The sequence below is a fragment of the Antechinus flavipes genome, chromosome X (assembly GCF_016432865.1).
Source record: "Antechinus flavipes isolate AdamAnt ecotype Samford, QLD, Australia chromosome X, AdamAnt_v2, whole genome shotgun sequence".
NCBI lineage: Eukaryota > Metazoa > Chordata > Mammalia > Dasyuromorphia > Dasyuridae > Antechinus > Antechinus flavipes.
Genome location: NC_067404.1, coordinates 50,234,065 through 50,256,618, shown reverse-complemented (window position 1 = coordinate 50,256,618; position 22,554 = coordinate 50,234,065). Strand labels below are relative to the sequence as shown.

Genomic DNA, 22,554 nt, shown 5'->3' with positions numbered 1-22,554 from the left:
AATTTCAAGCTATGGCCCTAAGCACTAGGGTATTCACTTGTTTCCCCTTGTTAAAGCCCTGGATTTTTCTGGATTACTTGGTACTGATGTGGCTCTTCCTTAAAACTATAGTTGGGAGGCAACTAGTGGTTCAGTGGATAGATCACCAGCCCTAAAGTCAATCTGGCCTCAGCATAAAAAAAAAGAAAACTATAGTTGTCTACATTTTTAAAATTTGCTCAAGCTTGTTGTTAAGGCAAGTACTAGAGTCTCTATTCCTTTTGCAAGGTATACAATATAATTACCAAAGAGTAACAGATTTCAGACCCTGAAATTGTACTGTGCATTGTTAGATACGAAGAAAACAAATAACTTCTCTCCCGTATCACTATTTCCTTCTTTTGTGAAGGTAGAAACGAGTTAAAAAAAGAAATGAAGGCCAAGGGAATGAGCAAATATCTTGTTCCCATTCAGAGACATTTTGGTGAAGCTTTGAAATAACATATTTGACTGTTTCACCTAGGTTTAACCCTCATTGTGAAATTTCCCAAAGATTTGAATCTCTGAAGTTGGAAGGCTACTATCTGCACCCATGCTATAGTGAGCAGATCTGGTTCTCATAGCATATACTGAAGTTGTAATCAAGGGAAAAGGAGTAGTTATGCAAGGGTGAAAACAAGGAGGTTGAAAGGGAATATAAGTAAGTCTAGAAAAGTGTCAACAGTAACATTTGGGCAAATACAAACTTGCTAAGCAAATGATAGAGGAAATCATTTGAAGCCAGAGAGTGCTAATGCTATGATAAATAAATGAAAATGCTATTCACAATGGAGTCAACTCTTGAAAGTGATTACACCAAGAGGTGACGGAGGCTGAAAATACAAGTGAAAAAAATTCAACCAGTGAGCATTTAATAAACACATACTAGGTGCCAGGCACTGTCCTAGGTGCTGGGGACACTAAGAAGACAAAAACAATTCCTGTCTTCAAAGAACTTACATTCTACTAACTGATAACTTGTTGTCTTCCAGTAATAGATTATGGAATTAAAATGGTGTCTTGAGAGAAATTTGGATGTCTAATCTTTAATAATGGTGTCACAGAATATGGTCAGGTTCTCCCTTGGCAGTCTGCTTAAGATACTATACCATAAACCTGACCCACTATGATGTTTTCTATTGGTGCACTGACTATGTGTGTTTATTTGGAAAAAGAAAAGGAGGAAAATGGAACTAGTGAAACATTAAACATATATGATCAGTAATGTTTCACATCAAATTTTTATTCTGTAACTAAGTTTATCTTTTAGCACGATGACCATAAATCTGTTTTAGAAGGCATATTTAGAGCATGCTTCAGAAAAGCTTTTTGTTAAAAGTGAAGCATACTGATAAAGTGATTTAATATGGTCAGAAACAAGCTACTACACTCTAACTGGATCTGCTCTAATCTTGTGTTAGGAAAACATACATACATTCACACACATATACATATGTTATATATATATATATATATGAATTGATCTATATCTATATACACAACATTGGAGGAGACATTTACTTCTATTTGCCATCAATCTTTTTTTGTTTGTTTTTTCTTGAGGCAATTGGGGTTAAGTGACTTGCCCAGGGTCCCACAGCTAGGAAGTGTTAAGTGTCTGAGACCAGATTTGAACTCAGGTCCTCCTGAATTCAGAGCTGGTGCTCTATTCATTGATGGCTGCCCCGCCATCCATTTTTTAAAATAAAGATGTAAACTTCTACCATCATTGTTAGTACATTTCACTATTTTATTTTATTTTATTTTAAATTTAAATTATTTTATTTAATTTATTACTGTGCTCATATGGATTTATTTCCAATTTTCCCGCAATTTCTTAAGCTCAAATAGTCTTTAAGAAGAAGCTACTAAAACACAGGACTGGTTTTATTTTGCCTGCTGAGTGGGTTCAATTATCCAACTGTTTTCTCTTCTGGGCTCTTATGTCCTAGCCTTCCCCCTTCTTGATTGTCCAAATGATATCTGGATTTTTTCACTTTAGGCCCAAAGAAATCCAGTTCTGTTTATTGGACTGTAACAGGGAAACTGAACATATGTGACATCTGAAGAAAACCTAATATTAAAAGCAGGGATTTGCTGGTAAATGTTCAGCAATCAGCTCTCTGGAAAAATACATGGATGACACTTTAAAATTTAATCTGTATTATCAACATTTTCTTAAGTCCCAACAATCAAAAAAATAACAAATCAAATCCTGATTTGCAGCACTCACAGATTTCCAAGGTGTAAATGTTCAGTGAAAATTTGACAGCTGACTCTCATGAGCTAACATTAACAGGCTAGTATGTTCCTGATTTAAACAGATATTCTACATCCAATATCCGTTGTTTCGACTCTTATCAAGATAACCCTTCATTGCCTTGACTGTTTCTTCCAACTCAAGATCTCACATAGCACTTGGCCCATATTTCTCCACCTTACTCATCATAGCACAGTGGGCATTATTAGTGTTAGTAGTGCCAGTATTTGCCCGGTACCAAACTTAGAGCACCATGGCACTGTGCTCTATACATAGTAACTTTAAACTGCTGCTTTGCGTACATCATGGCTCTAAATCAGACTCACATTGTGTACACAGGAAGGATAAATCAGACCGATTCTGCTTTTGGTAACTTTTGTTATGAGGATAATAGCTAAGCAAGCACTGAAGAAGAAAACCAGCATCAGCATTCACTTCTGTCAACTAGGGTCCAACCCAATGCCAAGACCCTTGCTTGGTTGCTCACACGTGGGACCCTGTGTTGTTTAGAAGGGGCACTTGCATGACCCGGCTCCCATCTGTGAGATGCAATCTTAGTAGAAGGCAGGTTAAAAAAAATGTAATGAAGAGTGGGAGAGTAGACAGAGCTGCTAAACTTGAAGTCAGGAATACTTAGAATTCAAATCTTGCCTCAGACCAAAGGCAAATCACTCAACCTTACTAGGTTTCGGTTTCATCCTCTACAAAAATAGCAATAACAACACCGGCTTCTCAGGATTCTTGTGGCTATCAAGTGAGATAACACACATAGAGTGCTATACAAAGCTTAAAGTATCACGTTTTGTTATTGTTATCAACATGGCGTACATTTCCCGAGTGCTAAATCCCTTAACCAAGGCAGAATCCTATATTTGAAAATAAGCCTCAGAAGCAGAAGGCTTAAGAACTACTTCCTGTTCCCTGGGTAAGGAAAACCATCTGAACTGGTGTTAAAAGTTTGGAGGTGAGTCAGGAAAGTATGCTTTTCTTCCACTTCTGCCACTAACTTTAGTGTCATTTTAGGCCCCAGCTTCTTCAATTGTGGGTCATAAACTCACATGGGGTTTTGTAACTAAATGTGAGGATGGTGAAATTATGATTCCTTATCATTAATTGTTTGATTTGTACATCTATTTTATTTACCTTTATGTCCAAGGTCACATAAAAATTTCTTGGGTAAAAAGGGAAAAAGTTTATGAAGCCCTGCCTTGCCTTAGCCAAATCTGTTACCCTCTCTGTACATCTATTTCTTAATCTGTCAAAACTGGATATTCATACCTACTTTTGGCCCCTTGTAAGCTCTCAAACCTGATCTGATGATGTCAGATGGGAAAATGTGACAAATTAGATAAGAAACAAATGTAGATGATCATTTTAGGCCACGAACCTCTAACATGCAAAAATCCAAAACTAAAAACAGACACGACTTAACTATATTCACACTACAATAGGATTCACTTCAATGTTCCTTTGAAAAGTGTATTGAACATACAATTACATTTAGAGAAAATAGACCAACCCACAGTATAAAGCAAAAAGCACTGACAATGAAATTGGGATCATAAATCAGAGTTCAGTGTTAATCACATGCTCTACTGGTCAGACCCAATCTGGAGCTCATGCAGTTGGAAGACTGGTCAAATGGGAAAGCAAAGTGAGCTAGTGAACAGAAAGCTAGCTTACTAGGGAGAGGAATCTCAGCTGACCACTTCTGTTTGGCCCCTAACTCTAAAGTCACAGCTCCAATGTCACTTCTCATTGGACCAAGCAATCCTTGAGTCCCTGATAAGATAGCGAAGTGGATGTCATTTATCTTGGGCTACTCCTAACCCATCCCCTTCTAGGCCAATTCCCTCAGAATGTACTCTTCCACACCTCCCTTAGTATTAAAGGAGTTTATGTCTGGCGTATCATTTTGCTGATATGCTGACATAATGTCCCCTTGTAAGTATTGTCAAGTTGCTTTGTTTATGACTACCAAGTCTACTTCAGTAGGTCAAGGGCTCCTTTAAGGTAGGTGCCATACCTTCCCTTTCTCTGTATCTCTCAATAGAGCCACGTACAAGGCTCATCTCATAGTGAATAGTGATCAGTACGTGTGGAAAGTCAGGCCTCACTCTAACCACAGCGTTAGCATTTTGACAAGGTCTATGTTTTATAGACTCTTTAGATGCTCCAGAGTGCTTAACAGAGGATCTTGCACAGAGTAAGTATTCAATAAATATTTGTGGATTAACGAAGGCATTGAATGAATAGATTTTTCTTAGACTTCAGGGAAGGGGGAGAAAATTGCAGGATTAATGTTTTTCTTTTTATATTCAAGGTCACACAGAATCATAGATTTAGAGCTGAAAGGGACCTCAGCTGCTATCTAATCCATACCATTCATTTTACACACGAAGAAACTGAGGCTGAGGGAGATGAAATAACTAATCCAGGGTCCCAAGGTCAGGACCTTGTCAGAGTCAGAATTTGAATCCACATCCTTAAACTGCAAATCCAGTGATTGTTTTTTTGCTATACCACACTGCTTTTTTTTTTTTTTTAAGGTTTTGTCTTTTTTTTTTTTTTAAACAAAATGAATGTTTGCAATCAAACACCCCTTTTTGTTTCATTTGGAAAACTAAGTGGGGAGAAAATTATTCTTCTGTGTTGCACTGAAAGGAAGATATGGATAATGACTGTTAATGAGAATCTAATCGCAACAGAATTTGATTGACAGATTTTTATAAGAAGTCTCTTTTTCATCAGTCTGACAAGGAAGACAATGATAATCATTTTAAGGTGCTCAATTTGTAAGGAAAAAGAGCCCAAACCTTGGCTATGGCAAGTTTCTAAAATAGAAGAAGTCAAGAATTTGATGACAAGGTGTCAATTTCAAGCCGAGTTTTAGAGAACTTGACAAAATTGAATATCATTGCTCCTTAGAGCCAAAGGAGACTCCGAGATCATTTAGCTCAGTTTATGTATTTCCTACGTGGAAAATGTGAGGCTCAACAATCAAATCCAAAGCAGTTTCCTGTCATTTTTTGGCTTAATATTGTAAAGAGTGGGCAGTTGGGATGGACAAATTACTACACAGTAACTATTGGTCAGTCAGTTTTAACTCACAATGATAGAGAGGGGGATGCTAGACCCGTGATTTTGTTGCCATAAGGAATTTCCAGATACAGAATTTCTGGCCACCAATGTAGATTTGGTGTAATATTTTAGAGAGCTGCCTAGAAAACTGAGGGGTTAAGCGATTCATTCAAAGTCACATGGCCAGCATGTGACAGAGGCAGATACTGGACCCATCTTCCAGACCCTGAGGCCCACTCTTTATCCACTAGGCCACAATGACTCATTCATTGTCCACTTCCCTGATATAATATATAATATAAAAAATGGGGTTTGGTTTATGTTGCTGGAATGAACAGTGCCCAGAAACCACAAAAGGATATGAGAGCGCTGCAGTACTTGAGAATTTTCCCAAGATTCAGCTCTGTCTATACATTATATTATAACAAGATTTTTGTACTTGATAAGTAATATGCAGTAAAAATGCAATAGAGCAGGACCCTCCAAAGTGTAACTATGGTTCAGGCTATGTTCATGCTTCCATAAAAGGTTACTTCAAGCTAAAACTTGGCATGTATGATATAAAACCCCAGTGATTTTTCTTCATAAAATATTTAACTGAAATTGGTTTGGTCTTTCGGCTGTTGTAATTGGACAAACATTTTTTTGCACATTTGTGTAACTTGTCATGTTATATAAAAATATGGGGTGATAAAGTTTGTCTTAAAAATTCACTGTCTTTGAGAGCCTCCAGGGCTTTCCTTCCATGGTCTTTTTTTGCAATGTTCCAATTGTATTAGGCTCACTGGAAAGAAATCCAAAAATCTGTACGTGAAAACAAATACAAAGGTTTGTTGGCGACTATGTGCTGATGACCTTCTACCTTTCTGATAGCTTTCAAAAGTCACAAAACTAATGGAATTAGGAGAGAGAATATTAAAATGACAACTGATCCTCGTGTAGCTTTTCTCACACTGCTATGACACCCTTTCCTTGGTTCCCTCCTGGAAACAGAGTGCCAACGAGAAATGGAAAAGAAGTCTTTGTAAAAAGGTTAGGCAAATTCTGTTCTATCTCTGCTCTGACACCGATAGCCTCCCTCTTCAGGGTGTCTCTGGAGTGATGACATTTCTGAGACAGGTCAGTATGGTTCTATTGGACCCTAATGAAACAAGCAACATGGTAAGTAGCACTCCAAAGCGGGACCAACAATTCAATTGTGGTGCTAGATCCCGAGCATTCACTTTTGCTGAATCATGAACCAAAGCAAAGCCACAGAAACAACCAAAATATAGCACAAAAGAGAAAGTCAAATAGTCTTGCTAATCTAATTGATAAGTGAAATGGTCTGTTTCTAAAACTTTAAAATGAACATAAATGCATGGTCCAGCTTTGCCTTGGAAGTTTGCTGAAGACAGGAACTAGACTTCTGGCTTTTAAGCACTTTCTTTAAGGCATCTAGCATGGTGCCAGGCATAAAGTATGGGCTTGATCAATATTTGTTCAACCAAATTCAGTCAAATGGCAACAAATTCTCTCAATGGAAGTGGAACCAAACTGATGTGCCAGTTGGTTTGAGTCCTTATTTTAGAAGAATGGGTCTTCCTGCAGGGGCTGAAGGGGAATAAATTAAACAGTGATGGCAGTGAAAATGGAGGAAAAGGTAGCCTTGGAGTTCATAGCTATACTGCCACCTGGACAATGGAAATTACCATAATCTCATTAAAAGAAAAGTCACACTAAGGAAAACCTCTTGGCTTTTTTCAGATCTTGCAGCTGAAAACAGATTATTCAAAAGGAACAAAAAGCTGATAGTGGCTGCTAATCTTATGACATGATATGTGTGGAAAGAGTCAGGGAGTTCTGAGGTAGTATTAGTTATCCTTGTATTAAGTTGTTCCCCTTCAGGTGGCCTTGAGGTCACGCTCTCCAGCTGTTACAGATCCAATCCTGCCCCTCCCACCAACCATCTGATGACAGAAGGAATTTCTATATATGCACGCATGCGCGCACACACACACACACACACACATCTCCTGAAATGTCAGGTATGTACACCAACCACGACTCTCCCTTTCTGTACGCCAACACTATCACTTGATTTCAACCCCAACTTTGCTTCAAGTCATTAGGTGGGAAATGAAATCTTAAGTGTGCTGTAACCTCCACTGTATCAAGACTTCTCTATTTTAAAAAGAGCCTACACTTTTGGAAAATTCATTCTGCTTCTACCCAAGGCACCAGAGGAAAGCTCTATTACATAAGACACATTAACATTTTGATCCTTTCCTCATTCAGTTCTTCTACTGAAGAACCAAATTGTGAGGAAAGCCATTCATAATAATTTACTCATCTTCAGTCAAGTACCTTTTTTCTCTGTTTTATCAGAAACCTTTCCTCCGATTGGTGGGTAGGTAGCATCCATTGATTCAGTCCCTCGGTTTCCCTTGCTAACTCCATTTTCGTAGAGCTGTCCTTCAACTGGCTGCAATTGCCAGGTCAGGCCAAACAGATGTACTGCTGTAAGGAAAGAAATCATACAATTATTTTATTTTTACTGTATTCCAAAGATGTTCCCCCAAACCAGCTGCTCCTTTGTACCTGATACCATCTATACGCTGCCTTCTGTCAGCCAGGTGTGACTCCTGATCATCTCTTCCTAAACCATGAAAATCTAAACGGACATCTCCAATCAGAGCTACAGCTTATAAGAAATAGTCTCAGATAACCAGGAGCTAGTTGCCACAAATTAGGATGCTGGCTCTTTCCTTCACCCTCAAAGCTCAGAGTCGCCTGCCTTCTTCAAAACAGATTGTCTTCTTATTCCACGAGACAAAATCAACTCGCAAACGGATGCTTCCTTAGCAATCTCCTGCCCCTGGAGGCCCTTCCTTCTGTCTGATTGTAGGGGTTGGAAGTTGATATCTGGGAACTTCTTGGGGTTCCTCCACCATTTAACCAAAGTGCCTGGGGGATTTAACTTTATCATTTACAGCCTGGATGCTTTCCTGGACTTCATGACCTCCAGAAACTCATTATCCAAGATGAAATCAATGCAAACTCTCACATTCTCATGTCATTTGCCATTCCAACTATAAGAATTCATCATGCCCCCACCTGGGTAACCTCTCCACTCCTTTCATTTTTTGGCTTCTTTTTACAGGTTTTCCCCCAATTAGACTGTAAACTCCTTTGCATCCTCAGTGCTTCACATAGTTCCTAGTACATAACTGGAGCTTAATAATTGCTTACTGACTTGATTGACTTTTCTGCTAAGGCTTCATAACCACTTTATTAATGTCTTATTTCCACTCAATACCCTTAAAAACCTATATCTTTAAATACAGACAACTAGTGGCTCAATGAAGCTTAATTGCTCATGTAACTCTGGGTCTCCAGGAGGGAGATGAAAACAAATCACAGTGAGCAAATTGGAACCAGCACAAGGAAGGCATTTGAGATTACTTGCACATTTGCCCCTCTCTTTCCAAGCTTTCCCTACATCAGATAAAACCTGGCCCTAACCCGGGGCTGCCGAAAAGAGTTTAAAATGATTTTTTTTTCCCTTTGGAAGTATGGAATTTAAATTGGCTGAAGGTATGGAATTTATCAAAGTTTTTCAAGTTCCATCCAGGTCTTCTTCTAGGGGGTATGTGAATAGATAAGCCATCTTCCTGACTGCTCTTAGCCCCTAGGCAGGGCTAATTTGTGTGGCTGACACTGAGATGTAGTATATATCCTAAAGACTTAGGATGAAAACAGAAACCTTAGCCAGAGAACTTATATAAAAGTCAGTCATCCACCTCTAGTTGGATCTGAAGGGGTTTCTAAAATCCACCTTCTAATTTATCCTTAAAAACTTTTAAGCGTTTAATTGGTTTCTACCCTTTTCTTTGGAATTGAGCCAGTGCTGCCTGATGAATTTCCTTGGCAATTATTGGAAACAATGGCTACTCAAAGGAGAGTGGTTCTGAGTAAGGTACTGTATAGCATATTAATAAAGCAGTATCAGTGGCAGCCTAACGATTTTTCTGCCAAATAGCTCCAAGTGAGGCCAGATTTTCATCCTTGCTTTAATTAAAGGTAGGTTTCCAAGTTTTAGGGAGAAATTTGGTCTACTCAGCCCCTAAATTATTTGAATATGATGGCTATTAAAGATAATATTAGAAACATGTTTCAGGTCCTTATTTCAACTGCCTTTTTTAAAGTCAGACAAGTCATGAAGGAATAGAAGCCATTGTAGTTCTCATTTTCAAGATCAAGGGGACTATTCCAGATACTCTGTGTTAAGTTAAACCACCTTCCTGGGGGAGACATAAGGATGATGGAGAAAATATGTGTGGGGGGAATTGATTCAAAGGGACTTGAAGTAGGGATTTACTCACTTTTCTTAGTCATGCAAAAGGGAATGTTTCCATCCAATAAAGAGAGAAAAAAGAGACATGGGACTTTCTTGCAGAACCAAGATGCTGTAATGACTTATTATTATGTGATTTCATGATACTTTACAATATATAAGCTGGGAGCTACAGCCGGAGTAAGAAACAGTATATATGTCTAGGACCATATATGAATCCATATGGGTGTCAATCACACTCTTACTCTAATTCTATCTCATTGCCATTGGTTTCTATTCTTTTTCATTTGTGTATATGTTTGTACACACATATAATTTACATATCACATATTCAAATAGAATGTTATGTATTATATATGCTTATAGAATATTTATATTATGTTTTGTCCTCTGGAAAATCATGTAGGATATTTGGTTCTTCAACCCCCTCCCCCATTCTTTCAGATTTCCCATGCATAAAAGGAGTGAGAAGAGAGGAGGAACAGGGAGAAATAAGATGTAGATACGTGTAGGTAGAGTGAGGGCATTGAACTACCGGAAAATGTGAACAATAGTAGTAAAGAGAAACTCATCTAGAGTTTTCTAAATATTAATAATCTGAATATTTCTGCCCTTAAACAATAAGGGATTACAAAATTTATAATACCGGGGTAAGTTCAAATATGGATCATAAAACACTTATGTACTTGAGCTACAGGAATTTAATTACAAAATGCATTATATTTCCCTTCAATTACAATTATTTATTTATTCAAGCCTACTAGCATGCCACTTGATGGCAGTTGCTGCTGATACAATAATATATGGCATAACTTCAACAACAATACTATATGATGATCAATTCTGATGGACGTGGCTCTCTTCAACAATGAGATGATCCAAAGCAGTTGCAGTTGTTCAGTAATGAAGAGAATCAGCTACACCCAGAGAGAGAATTATGGGAAATGAGTGTGGATCACAACATAGCATTCTCACTCTCTCTGTTGTTATTTGCTTGCATTTTTTTGTTTTTCCTCTCAGGTTTTTTTTTTGTACCTTCTTTCTAGATCCGATCTCTCTTGTACAGCAAGATAACTGTATAGATATGTAAACATTTATTGTGTTTAACATATACTTTAAAATACTTAACATGTATTGATCTATCTACCATCTAGGGGAAGGGGTGGGGGAAAGGAGAGGAAAAGTTGGAACAGAAGGTTTTCCAAGGGTCAATGGTGAAAAATTACCCATGCATGTTTTGTAAATAAAAAGCTATAATAAACATAATATATGGTATATAGATGATTAGGCCCTTTAACCTAATTCAAAAAACTCATGTTTTTATAGCACTTTAGTGCTTTTGTGACAACTCTGTTTTGGGGGGAAAACAACTCTGTATATGGAAAACATTCTTGCTCCATATTCAGGAAAACCTGGTTTCAATTCCTGCCTTTGATATATACCACAAAAGACACTTAATGCCCCAGTGTTCCAGGAACTTCTTTTGCACTATAAGGAGAAGAGTAATTGCTAATATTTTGATGGAAAATAAGTTTCTTCACTCTGAGATCCATAACCAATGCACTAAGTTCCCTGTTTTCCTTCCCTCAAACCAAAATAAACCAAATTACCAATCTCAAAAATGAAAAGAGTGAATTCACCACCAATAAAGATGAAATTAAAACAACTATTAGGTGCTTTTCCACTTAATTATATGCCAGTAAAACTGATAATCTAAGTGAAATGGATGAATATTTAAAAACACATAAACTGCCTAGATTATTAGAAGAGGAAATAGAATACTTAAATAAACCTATCTTCGACAGAGAAATTGAACAATCATAAATGAATTCGTTAAGAAAAAATCCCCAGGACCAGATGGTTTTATAAGTAAATTCTACCAAACATTTAAGGAACAGTTGATACCAATAATATATAAAATATTTGAAAAAATTAGGTAAAGAACTTTACCCAATTCTTTCTGTGATATAAAACTGTTTTGATACATAAACCAGAGAAAAAACTATAGATCAATTTCCTTAATTAATAGTGATGCAAAATTTTAAAATAAAATACTAGTAGGAATACTACAACAGTATTTCACGATGATCACGCACAATGACCAGGATGGAATTATATCAGCTGCTTAGCTGTTGTTCTTTGCTCTCAAAGAGGACTCAAATGACATCACTATGTTGAAGTCAAGTTACAAAGTATCTGACTATGGCCCATCAGACCAATATGAACTCAGGATGCTCTACCACAGGTTGGGCACAAGTAGTCCATATGGGGTGGATTCTCCAAATCTACACACCTAGCATTTCTTTGGAGCTAATTGAATTCTGCTTCGCTTTTCAAGCACCTTCTTTGATGAAGGTACATCATGCACGGCCAGTGTCTCCCATGTCATGCAATAAATTTCAAAGTTAAGAGAGACTTTGAGAGTGTCACTTCTTCTGACCACCATGTGAGCATTTGCCTCATGTGTGTTCTGTCTTTTAGGCAAATGCAAGGTTGGCATTTGAACGACATGGCTAGCTCATCAGTGTTACAGTCTCTGCAGCAGAGTTGGAATGCTTAGCAGAAAGGACCTTGGCGTCTGGTATCTCATCCCGTCAGGCGATCTTCTGAACCTTCCTAAGACAATTCACATGGAAGCAATTCACTTTCCCAGTGTGGCGCTGGTATACTTTCCAGGTTTCACAGGCATACGACAATGAGGTCAGCCTCAGGTTCTGGAGACCTTCAGTTTGTTTTATGTTGTGTACGTTTTACTTAAATTTTTTCCTTTTCCTTTCCCTCCTCCCTCAACAAGGCTACAATTAAGCACAAATCTATCTATCAATATATACACAAAAGTATATATGCAAATACGTATATACATGTATCTACATATACATATACATGATTTGTAATCATATATATATATATGCTTTTATGTAAGACCATACTATGTTTATTTGTCCTCTGTTTCTCTGAAGGTAGATAGCATCTTCCTTCATGATTTCAAGTTTTTCCATATTTTTCTAAATCCACCAACTCATCATTTCCCACATCACAGCAATATTCCAACCATATACTATCTAGTTTCCTGCTTTTCTCTTTTGATTTTAACTTTAACTCTGTTTGAGATCATGATTACTCCTGTTCCTTTTTTACCTAATAAACTTTACTCCTGTTCTTTATTTTGCATTTGTGTATATCTCTATTTCGTATGCCTCCTAACTCCTCTGCTTTACTTCTACCTGCTACCTTGCCCTCCTATTACTTAATCTACTCTTCCCTTCAGGGATCCCTCCCTTATCCATTCTTCCACCCTACTCCTTACCTTATTTTTCCTTTCTGAATTTAGAAGACTTTATACTCTTCTTAATATATATGCATTTTTGCCTCTTTAACCCATTCCTGATTAGAATAGGACTCCCAAACTACCAGCCCTCCTTCCCTAATTTCTCCATTTCAGTTGTTCCTCTTACACCTATTTCTATAAGATAATTATTGTCTTTACCTTTTCCTATACAGGTTTATTTTTTAGAATCACATCATACTCAACTCTACCCCCATCTAATTACAAATGACCATCTTAGATGTACTATTTATATTAAAAGAGTGAAGTTTATCCTTACTGACTCCCTTCTAATTAATCATTGATATTTACCTCATATTTACCTTGGATTTTATATGCTTTTTTGCAACAAAATCCTGAAACTCTGTTAATTTATTAAATATTCATTTTTGTTGTTGTATTTTGGGATTATGCTTAACTTTTTTGGTATGTTATTTTCCACTACCACCCCAGTCTTCTGCTCTTTGATATATAGTGTTCCAAAACCAGTGGTCTTTTAATGTAGTTGCTGCTAAGTTTTGTGCAATTCCAATTGTGACTCTGCCATATTTAAATTTTTTTCTTATTGCTCATAATATTTTCTTCTTGATCAGAGAGTTTTGGCTATGATATTTCTGTAGGGTTTCCTCACAGGATCTCTTTCAGGGGGTGCTTGGTGAATTGTTTCTATTCTTATTTTGCCCTCTTGCTCTTATGCTTCATGGAGATTTTCTTTAATTATTTCTTGTATTATTGTTCAGGTAGTCTGATTATGCTTGTTTTCTCTTCCTGATCTGTTGTCCAGATCAGTTTTTCTTATGAAGTGTTTCACATTCTCTTCTATTTTTTCATTCTTTATATTTTGTTTTATTATTTCTTGGTCTCTTATAACTTCACTGGCTTCCCTTTGCCCAATTCTAATTTTCAAGATGTTATCTTCTTCCTTAAAATTTTTGGGTCTCCTTTTCCAGTTAGTTGGCTTTTTTCATAATCTTGTTTTTCTTGGATTGTTTTATTTTATTTTTCCTCAATCTTTCTAATTTGATTTTTAAAATCTTTATTGAGTTCTTCTATGAATTTTTTTTGGAAAGGTATATATAGCCTTTTTAGGTTGAACAATTTGCCATCAGTACAGTAGCTAACTTTTATGTTGTATTTGTTCTCAGTGAAAGCATCTGACAATATGGCTGAAAACATCGTGCGAAAAAGCATGGGAGCAAGCACACTAATAGATATCACAAAAATCCAGTAGACCTAAAAGATAAACAGCTCTTGTTTCAAGAGAACTCAGCAGGTATCAAATTCAAATAGCATTCCTGAGTGAAACAGGGTAGCAAATAAAGGTCAGCTTATGGAACTTGGAGACGGACACACATTTTTTCTGGAATGACCACAGTTAAGGAGAGCACTGTGAAACTGGTGTTGGTTTTGCAATCAAAACAAATCAATTCAGCAAGCTTGTATGCCTACCAAAAAGAGTGACAGGCTTGTGAAAATGTGATCACCTCTTGAAAGAAAATCTATGCCAACATCATCAGTGCCTATGTTCTCAACATGATGAATCCCAATGAGGTCAAAGAAAAATTTTATAAAGACCTAGAGTCCCCCAATATCAACGTGTCAAAAGAGGAGAAACATATAATTCTGGGTAATTTTTAATGTTAGAATAGGTTCAGACTACCAGCTGTGTCAGGAAATCATTGGGAAGAACAGAGTTGGAAAAAGTAACAGCAATGGTCACTTACTACTAAAGACTTGTGCATCTCATGACTTTATTCCCATCAATACTGTCTTCCATTTATCAAAAATTCATGGATGCATCCTCACAGCAAACACTGCCATTTAGTAAACTTTGTCATCATAAGGAAAAGAGACAATGTGTGGCACAGAGTGCTGGACTGATCACACACTTATCCTCACCCAGCTAAATGCTCCCATTCAACAAAAGTGGTGGTCTCAAGACAAAGAGACTATCAAAAGTCTTAATATCAACAGATTAGAAGGCTTCTCTGAGCGGTAACCATTTGTTGTTAACTTTGAGGGAAAATAGATCCAACATATGATTGGCAACAATGGAACAGAAAAGGCGTGGGCAGCTTTCAGAGATTTATACCAGCAATGCAAGGCTGATTCAATATTAAGAAAACTCTAAGCTTACCTGACTATATCAATAACAAAACAACAAAAATTATATGATTATATCCATAGATGAAGTATAACAGCTATTATTAAAAATGCTAGAAAGCATAGAAATAAATGGAACTTCACTGAAATCGAGAAGTAGTCTCTATCTAAAATTCAAGTGTAAGAACTATCTGTAACAGGGTGAAACTGGAAGTCCTTCCAATAAGAATGAGGTGAAGCTAGGATGTCTGTTATCACAATTATTATTTAATATTGTTTGGGAAGCTAGATGGTGCAGTGGATAAAGCACCAGCCCTGATGATAGGAGGACCTGTGTTCAAATTTGGTCTCAGGTACTTGATACTTCCTAGCTATGTGACCCTGGGCAGATCACTTGACCCCAATTGCCTCAGCAAAAAAAAATAATATTGTTTTAGAAATGCTAACTATTTACAAGACAAGGAAAAGAAAGTATAATAACAAGTATGGACAAAGAGGAAACAGAAATATTACATTCTGCTCTATGATCAAAGCAGAATTGTAATAGGTCAAAAAATATAAGATGCACAAATTTAAAGATATCTCCTTCCCAAATGTTCATATCGACTCGTTTTTCCTGACTTGTGGCAGACCCTTCAATGCTCACATTGCTATGATCATGCACAGCCAGACACACATGATAACCTTTTGATCCTCTTTGAGCAAATAAGATCTAGAGAAGACCATGGGAGGTAAAGTGAATAATCTTTATTACATGAAATTGAGAAGCTTGTGCACAAAAAAAACAAAAAAACAAAAAACAATGCAATCCAGATTAGAAGGAAAACAGGAAACTGGCAAAGTTTCCTGTTTTCCTTCTAATCTGGATTGCATTGGTTTTACAATTACAGCAAGTTTCTCTGATAAATGGTTCATTTCTCAAATATAGAAGCAATTGAACCAAATCTGTAAGACTAAGAGCCATTACCCAGCTGATAAATGGTCAAAAGATATGAATAGACAGTTTTCAGAAGAAGAAATCCAATCTGTAAATAGTCATAAAAATGATCTAAATCCCTAACAACTAGCTAAATACAAATTAAAATCACTCTAAGGTGTACCCTTACACCTATCAGATCAACTATGATGAGAAAAAGGGAAACTGACAAATGCTGGAGGGAATGTGGGAAAATTGGTACGCTAATACATTGTTGGTAGAGTTGTGAATTGGTCCAATCACTCTACAGAGCAATTTGGAATTATGCCCCAAAGGACTATATAACTGGGCTTACCTTTTGACTCAGTAATACCACTTTGTGGTCCTTATCCCAAGGAGATCAAAATAAAGGAAAAATGACCCAGTATAAAAATATTTATAAGAGCTTTATGTGTTGGTAAAGAGCTGGAAATTGAGAGGATGCCACTGGGGCATGACTGAATAAGTTGTGGTATATGATTGTGATGGAACACTACCGGACTATAAAAAGTGATGAAGAGAATGGTTTCAGAAAAGCCTGGGAAAACATATATAAGGTGACACATAGTGAAGTTAACAAAACCAAGAGAATAACACATACAGTAAGAGAAATATTGTAATGAAAATCAAAAACTTTAATTAAATTGAGAAGTACAATGATTCATGAAGACTCCAAAGAACTCATGATGAAAAGTGCCGTTCACCTCCAGAGAGAACTGATGAACACTAAGTGTACTCCGAAACGTATTTTCCCCACTTTGTTTTTTTTCAACAATGCTAATCTTTTACATGAATTTACCTGAAATAATAGGTATCATATTGCTTGTCTTCTAAATAGGGCAGTATTTGAAGGGGGAAAATTTGGAATTAAAAACAAAAAATTTTAAAAGCAGAGGTTATACAAGTGCTTACTCAGTATATTATAATAATTATCCATTTCAGGTATAGATTGGACTAGGTAGCCCTTAAACTTTCTTCCAATCCTCAAATATTTATGATTTTGGTTTTCCAAATTCAGTACTTTTTCATTTGCATCTCACTGCAGGAACATTTTCATGAAGGAGGTTAAGTCTGAATGGAGGAGTAAGAATACCATTGGGATGGAGAGAGGGAAACCACAGGTTGGTATATGAACGTTATGGAATATTATTGTTCTGTAAGGAACGACCAGCAGGATGAATACAGAGAGGATTGGCGAGACTTACATGAACTGATGCTGAGTGAAATGAGCAGAACCAGGAGATCATTATATACCTCAACAATGATACTGTTTGAGGATGTATTCTGATGGAAGTGGACCTCTTTGATAAAGAGAGCCTTAATTGATCAAAGATGGACAGAAGCAGCTACACCCAGAGAAAGAACACTGGAAATGAATATAAACTGCTTGCACTTACATTTTTCCTCCCGGGTTATTTATACCTTCTGAATTCAATTCTCCCTGTGCAACAAGAAAACTGTTTGGTTCTGCACACATATATTGTATCTAGGATATACTGCAACCCATTCAACATGTAAAGGACTCTTGCCATCTGGGGGAAGGGGTGGAGGGAGGGAGGGGAAAAATTGGAACAGAAATGAATGCAAGGGATAATGCTGTAAAAAATTACCCTGGCATGCGTTCTATCAATAAAAAATTATTTAAAAAAAAAAAAAGAAAGAAAAAGAAAACCTTTGGAGCCACTGTGAAAACCAAACAAAACATAGGCTGTTGATTACTCACATATTCTCAAGACACACCCAGATCTGGAACAAAGGACTGAGGAGGAGGGTAATACACTCCACCTAGTTGTTTTCCTTTCTGTTCATTTGCAAGGGAAACAAAAAAGGAATTTTATGTGTTACTAGTTTACATACCTCTCCATAAGTGCACATGTATGTTCTTTGTATGGATATTCTTGCGGCAGGTATACTCTTCCCACTAGTGGCGTATGTATTTGAGAGAAGAGATATTCCAGGTCTATGGAGGAAGTATTTTATTTGTATTTTTCCTCTTATTTGACTAAATGCCTTTTCAGGAATTGATCATAGCCTCTGACTAAAGAAAAAGTAAACGTATGTATATATGTGTGTATATGGGTGTGTGTGTGTGTGGGTGTGGGTGTGTGTAGAGGGCTTATGAGATGTGGTTTGAGTAGATACAAGCAAACAATAATTTAGCTAAGGGATAAGCTGCCTTGTTAGCCTTACATGCAAGGACTGAAGTGCCTCAGGTACCTTACCTTAGAGATAACATATAGAAAACACTTTGTAAAGTTTCCATCACTGGAGATGTATCAGTTACTGAGACTCTATTAAGGGTTTTTCCGTACCGATATGTTTCAAGGCACATGACGTGCCATAGCATATCCAATCTGGCTAACAAGCCCTCTAATAATGGGGCTCTCACTACCAATCTTTTAACTGGTTCATTTTGTAACTGTGAATTATATTTTTCTTATGCTCTTCTTATTTTTCTTAAAAATGAATTCTATATACATCTGAGAACAGAGAAATATTTAGAAGGCAATGTTCTAGTTCATTATTTTCCCTAACACATGGATGATTCTGATGATAGATCAGAAATTTCAGCTTATACCAGTTAGGTCTTCTCTTCCATATGTGTGTATGTGTGTGTGTGTGTACACACACGCACACACAGACTTCTTACACCATTTTTCGACTTTAATATGAAACAACTATGTAGAAGACCGCAGATATTAGGGAACTCTGAGAAAAGTATACTTGAAGCAAAGATACTTACAGCAGGGTGTTAACTCAGCGTGATTGATGAGATGATGGTTCTCTAGTTCACATATATACTTAGGACTTAGCATGTTGATGTAATGGTTCTCCAGTTGGCACATGCTCAGTGTGCTGTAGTGATGTAATTGTACTAAGGTATATAAGGAGTTGAGAGAGACTTGTGTGAGAGTGTGCTCGAGCTCAATCTCAGACTCCAGACTCGAAAGCTAGCCCAGACATTACACAACTACATCTACTGCTGTGAATACAGTCTTAGACAAGGAAGCCTGGCATGGTGAGTTAGCCCTCACCCAGTTTTCCTACAAGGAGTTTTGAGCTTCTTGTAGCTTACAGCAACAAACTGCATTTGTGTTTCACTCCAGAGTTTGGCAGGGCCACGTGTTTGACACTTTGAAACTGGAGAGTTTTAGCACTGTCCAGTGCTAGTCATTTCTACAAGGAGCCATCTTGAGAAAAGAAGAGCTACTTGAACTGAATGAATGACTACTAACATTACAAAAGCCAGGTTATCTTTCCATCTTAAAATAAATCCAATTTTCATTGTATTTAACATCAAATTGCTTTATGAGTAAGCTATAGCCTTTTGATAAATTACCTTCAGATCTCTGTATTATCTTGGTAATAACCAGATTACATGCAGGTCTGAAATCCATTCGTTCTCAGACAAGTATTTTTCAAGAACTAAATAAAGGAAGTGAAGCATGTTTATTTATGATCTTCCATTTTTTTTGTTAGCACTTGGATTCAAGTTTGTTGCAAAACTAAAAGTGCTCATGAATTTATACTAGAATGGGAGCGGATATGAAACATATGTAATGTGGTACATTTTAAAACAATTTAAGCAGTAATCCTACCTCTAGATGAGATCCCTTTCAAACATTATTGGAAGAGTACAGCTCTGGGTATATAGGGGTGTGTGTGCGTGTGTGTATGTGTGTGTGTGTGTGTGTGTTTGCACAGAATTTCATTCAACATCTCCTAGGGCTTTACTAATTTAAGAAACAAAAAGAGCTTTTCTGCTTGGCCAGTTTTACATAACAAATTCTGCAAGTCTGCTGCGGAGATACTAAAATTAAATGCCAATTAGAGAAGAGATTGAGAAGGTGCGATAGTATCCAGGCAGACATCTTTCTTACTGCATCATCTGAGTGGCTCCCCGATTGTCTAGGCCCCATTTTCCACATGTTACACCAGCTTCTTCCCCCTTTGTCTGGATTTTAGCTTTAGCCGATATACATGTTTGAAAGTTCTGTTGTTGAAATAAATGACTTTCATATCTCCTTTCCTGATTCCATTACCTTAAAACTTTTATTTACCGTGGATCCTGAACGTCCCATTCCAGGACTGCAGCAATATTTATAAATAATAAATCCATCTGTGCAATTTGTCAGAATTTAACATATGATTCCTGCTTACAGGTGCCTCACAGGCTCATCTGAGTGTGTCTCAGAAAGACCCAATTATTTAATGTTTTCATCTCAAGCAATTGTAACAGTTAGTGTTCTCCATGACTCAAATTTTGTTTTATTTCCCTTTCGATTATTCAGCAACGATTTCCAACAAATTTAATGGCTGCAGAGCATTATACTAGCAGGCAATGAGAGAACTCTACATTTTAGAAAAGACATGGTCCCTGCCCTTGTAGGTATCCTGAAATTGGAGAATGAGACACATCTACAAGTAATTCTTATGCAAATAAATAGAAGGCAAGCACATTAGAGAGAAGTACAGTCCTCTGTGAAATCTGAGTGAGGTAAGATGGAGGGGTTTCCTCATGGAAATACTATCTGATTGGATCTATTTTTTTTTTTTTGATTGTATCTTAAAAGCCAGGCAGGAATCCCTTAGGTGACTAGGTGAGGGAGGCCAAAAGAGATTCCAGATATAAGGAAGAATGTGAGTAAAAGAATATAAGTGGGGAAGATCCTGAGCATGCCATTCTGTACTATTTTCTCCTTGCTATAAAGCAATACAGGGGAAGGCTAGAATACCTTCCCCTTCCTGAAATATTCTCCCTCAGACAGATTCACAAAGAGCCAAAATGGCATGAGGGATAGTACTAGGAAAGGTGAGCTCCTGATGGTTAAAGATATTTGCAGGTGACTCGACATCAAGGAACATCATCTAAGTGAGCTACCAGAGGCTTAAAGAGGCACTCTGGAGAAGGGATATCATTGGCTAAAATTTGAAAACTGTAGGTGGAAAGAAATGCAGAATACAAGATGACATCTGCAACTAACTTTTGGCAATTAATAAAGAATAGTAAGAAGAGTGAAATGCTGGGGACACAGTGGAGAGATCCCAGAGAAGAAACATTCACTAATAAGGTCATCTAAGTGCTGTGAAGAAAAGCAAGATGAGCAATCTGTGGATTGAATAACATGACACAGATGACCAGGTGATATGTATGAACAACCTGGGTGACTCCAATCCTGGGGAATACTATAAGTTACTGAAGTCACATAAGCATTTCTGATAAGGGTTGGTCATTGATGGGTGTTCTCAGTTCTTCAACTTGCAAATAAATCTGTATCTTTTTTGAGTCCTTTGAACTATAAACTTGGGGGAACTGTTTACAACACATTGAGTTGGAATACCAAGCTAGAGAAGCAAAATGTTCCACAGGTGTTCCTGGGACCTTTAAGGCATGTAACAGCTTATGACAACACGCTTATGTACAAGGTTAGAAAGCTACTGTGGAGCAAAAGAGGGCCATGAATGACAGGTTAGGGAGTCTGAGCTTTCTTTGGGAGGGAGAGAACCGACAGTTACTGAACAGAGGAATGACACTAGCAGATTTGCAGATGAGAAAGCTTAGCCTGGTAGCAATGGGGAAAATAGAAGGGAGGTAGAGTAAAATCAGAGACAAGAGAATCAGTTAAAAGCTTGTTCTGGAATGACAGCAGTGGGAACCCCAAACTAGGAGCAGATGGAAGAGATGGTGTAAAGGGAAAATCAACAGGAATGTATGAAAATAAAATTATTAAGAAAAAGCAAATAACATCGTTTTAATCAGTAGAGACAACATGGATATGGGAGTGGAGGATAGCAAAGAGCACTTTAGTCAATAATATTTTCCTGGATGTACAATAGGACCATAAGGAAGTACTAGGCCATATTTCTGTAGACTTAAGAACTAATGAAAAAGGAAGAGTCAAAGACAACATTTTCAACATGGGATGGTGCAAATGGGAGTAATGCAAATGATTGAAAGAGTTATGTCAAATGATTATGGTTAGGGGCACGGTTAGGGAAAAATAACAGTCTCAACCTGAGACATGTCGACTTTGAGATACTGGTACGATGTCCAACAGTTGGAGATATGGAGTTAGAGCTGAGAAACAAAGTCAGAGATAGAAATAGAGATCTGTGTTAAAGTGATATGAAGGAATGGGTTTGCCAAGCTAAAGCACACAGAGAAACAAAGAGGTATAAAGTTAAAACTCTGAAGGAACACCCATCTTTAAGGAGATAGAGAAGAAAACAAGGAACTAGTAAGGGGGCCAAGCAAGTGTGCTTCAAGAAGCTGGAGATAAAGATATTATTTATAGTCAAAGGAGGAGACAATTTTCAGGAGAGAATGGGTGGCAGGAGAAAATACAGAGATATCAAAGAAGATTGAAAAAAGGCCATTAGATATAGTGATGAGATCACTGGTGACTTCAAGGGCAGTTTCAATGGTATTAAGGGCAGAAGACACATTGGAGAGGCAAGTAGTGGCTAGAGTAAGT

General features: G+C 37.2%; 1 protein-coding gene across 1 annotated transcript in view; it reads right to left on the bottom strand.

Moving 5' to 3' along the window:
- Positions 1-22,554, bottom strand: part of TENM1 (teneurin transmembrane protein 1) — an 828,896-nt gene that overhangs the window by 256,508 nt on the left and 549,834 nt on the right. Inside the window, exon 7 of the mRNA XM_051969260.1 lies at positions 7,706-7,858. Within this exon, the coding sequence (XP_051825220.1) occupies positions 7,706-7,858 (153 nt within the window). The remainder of the gene's footprint in view (positions 1-7,705; positions 7,859-22,554) is intronic.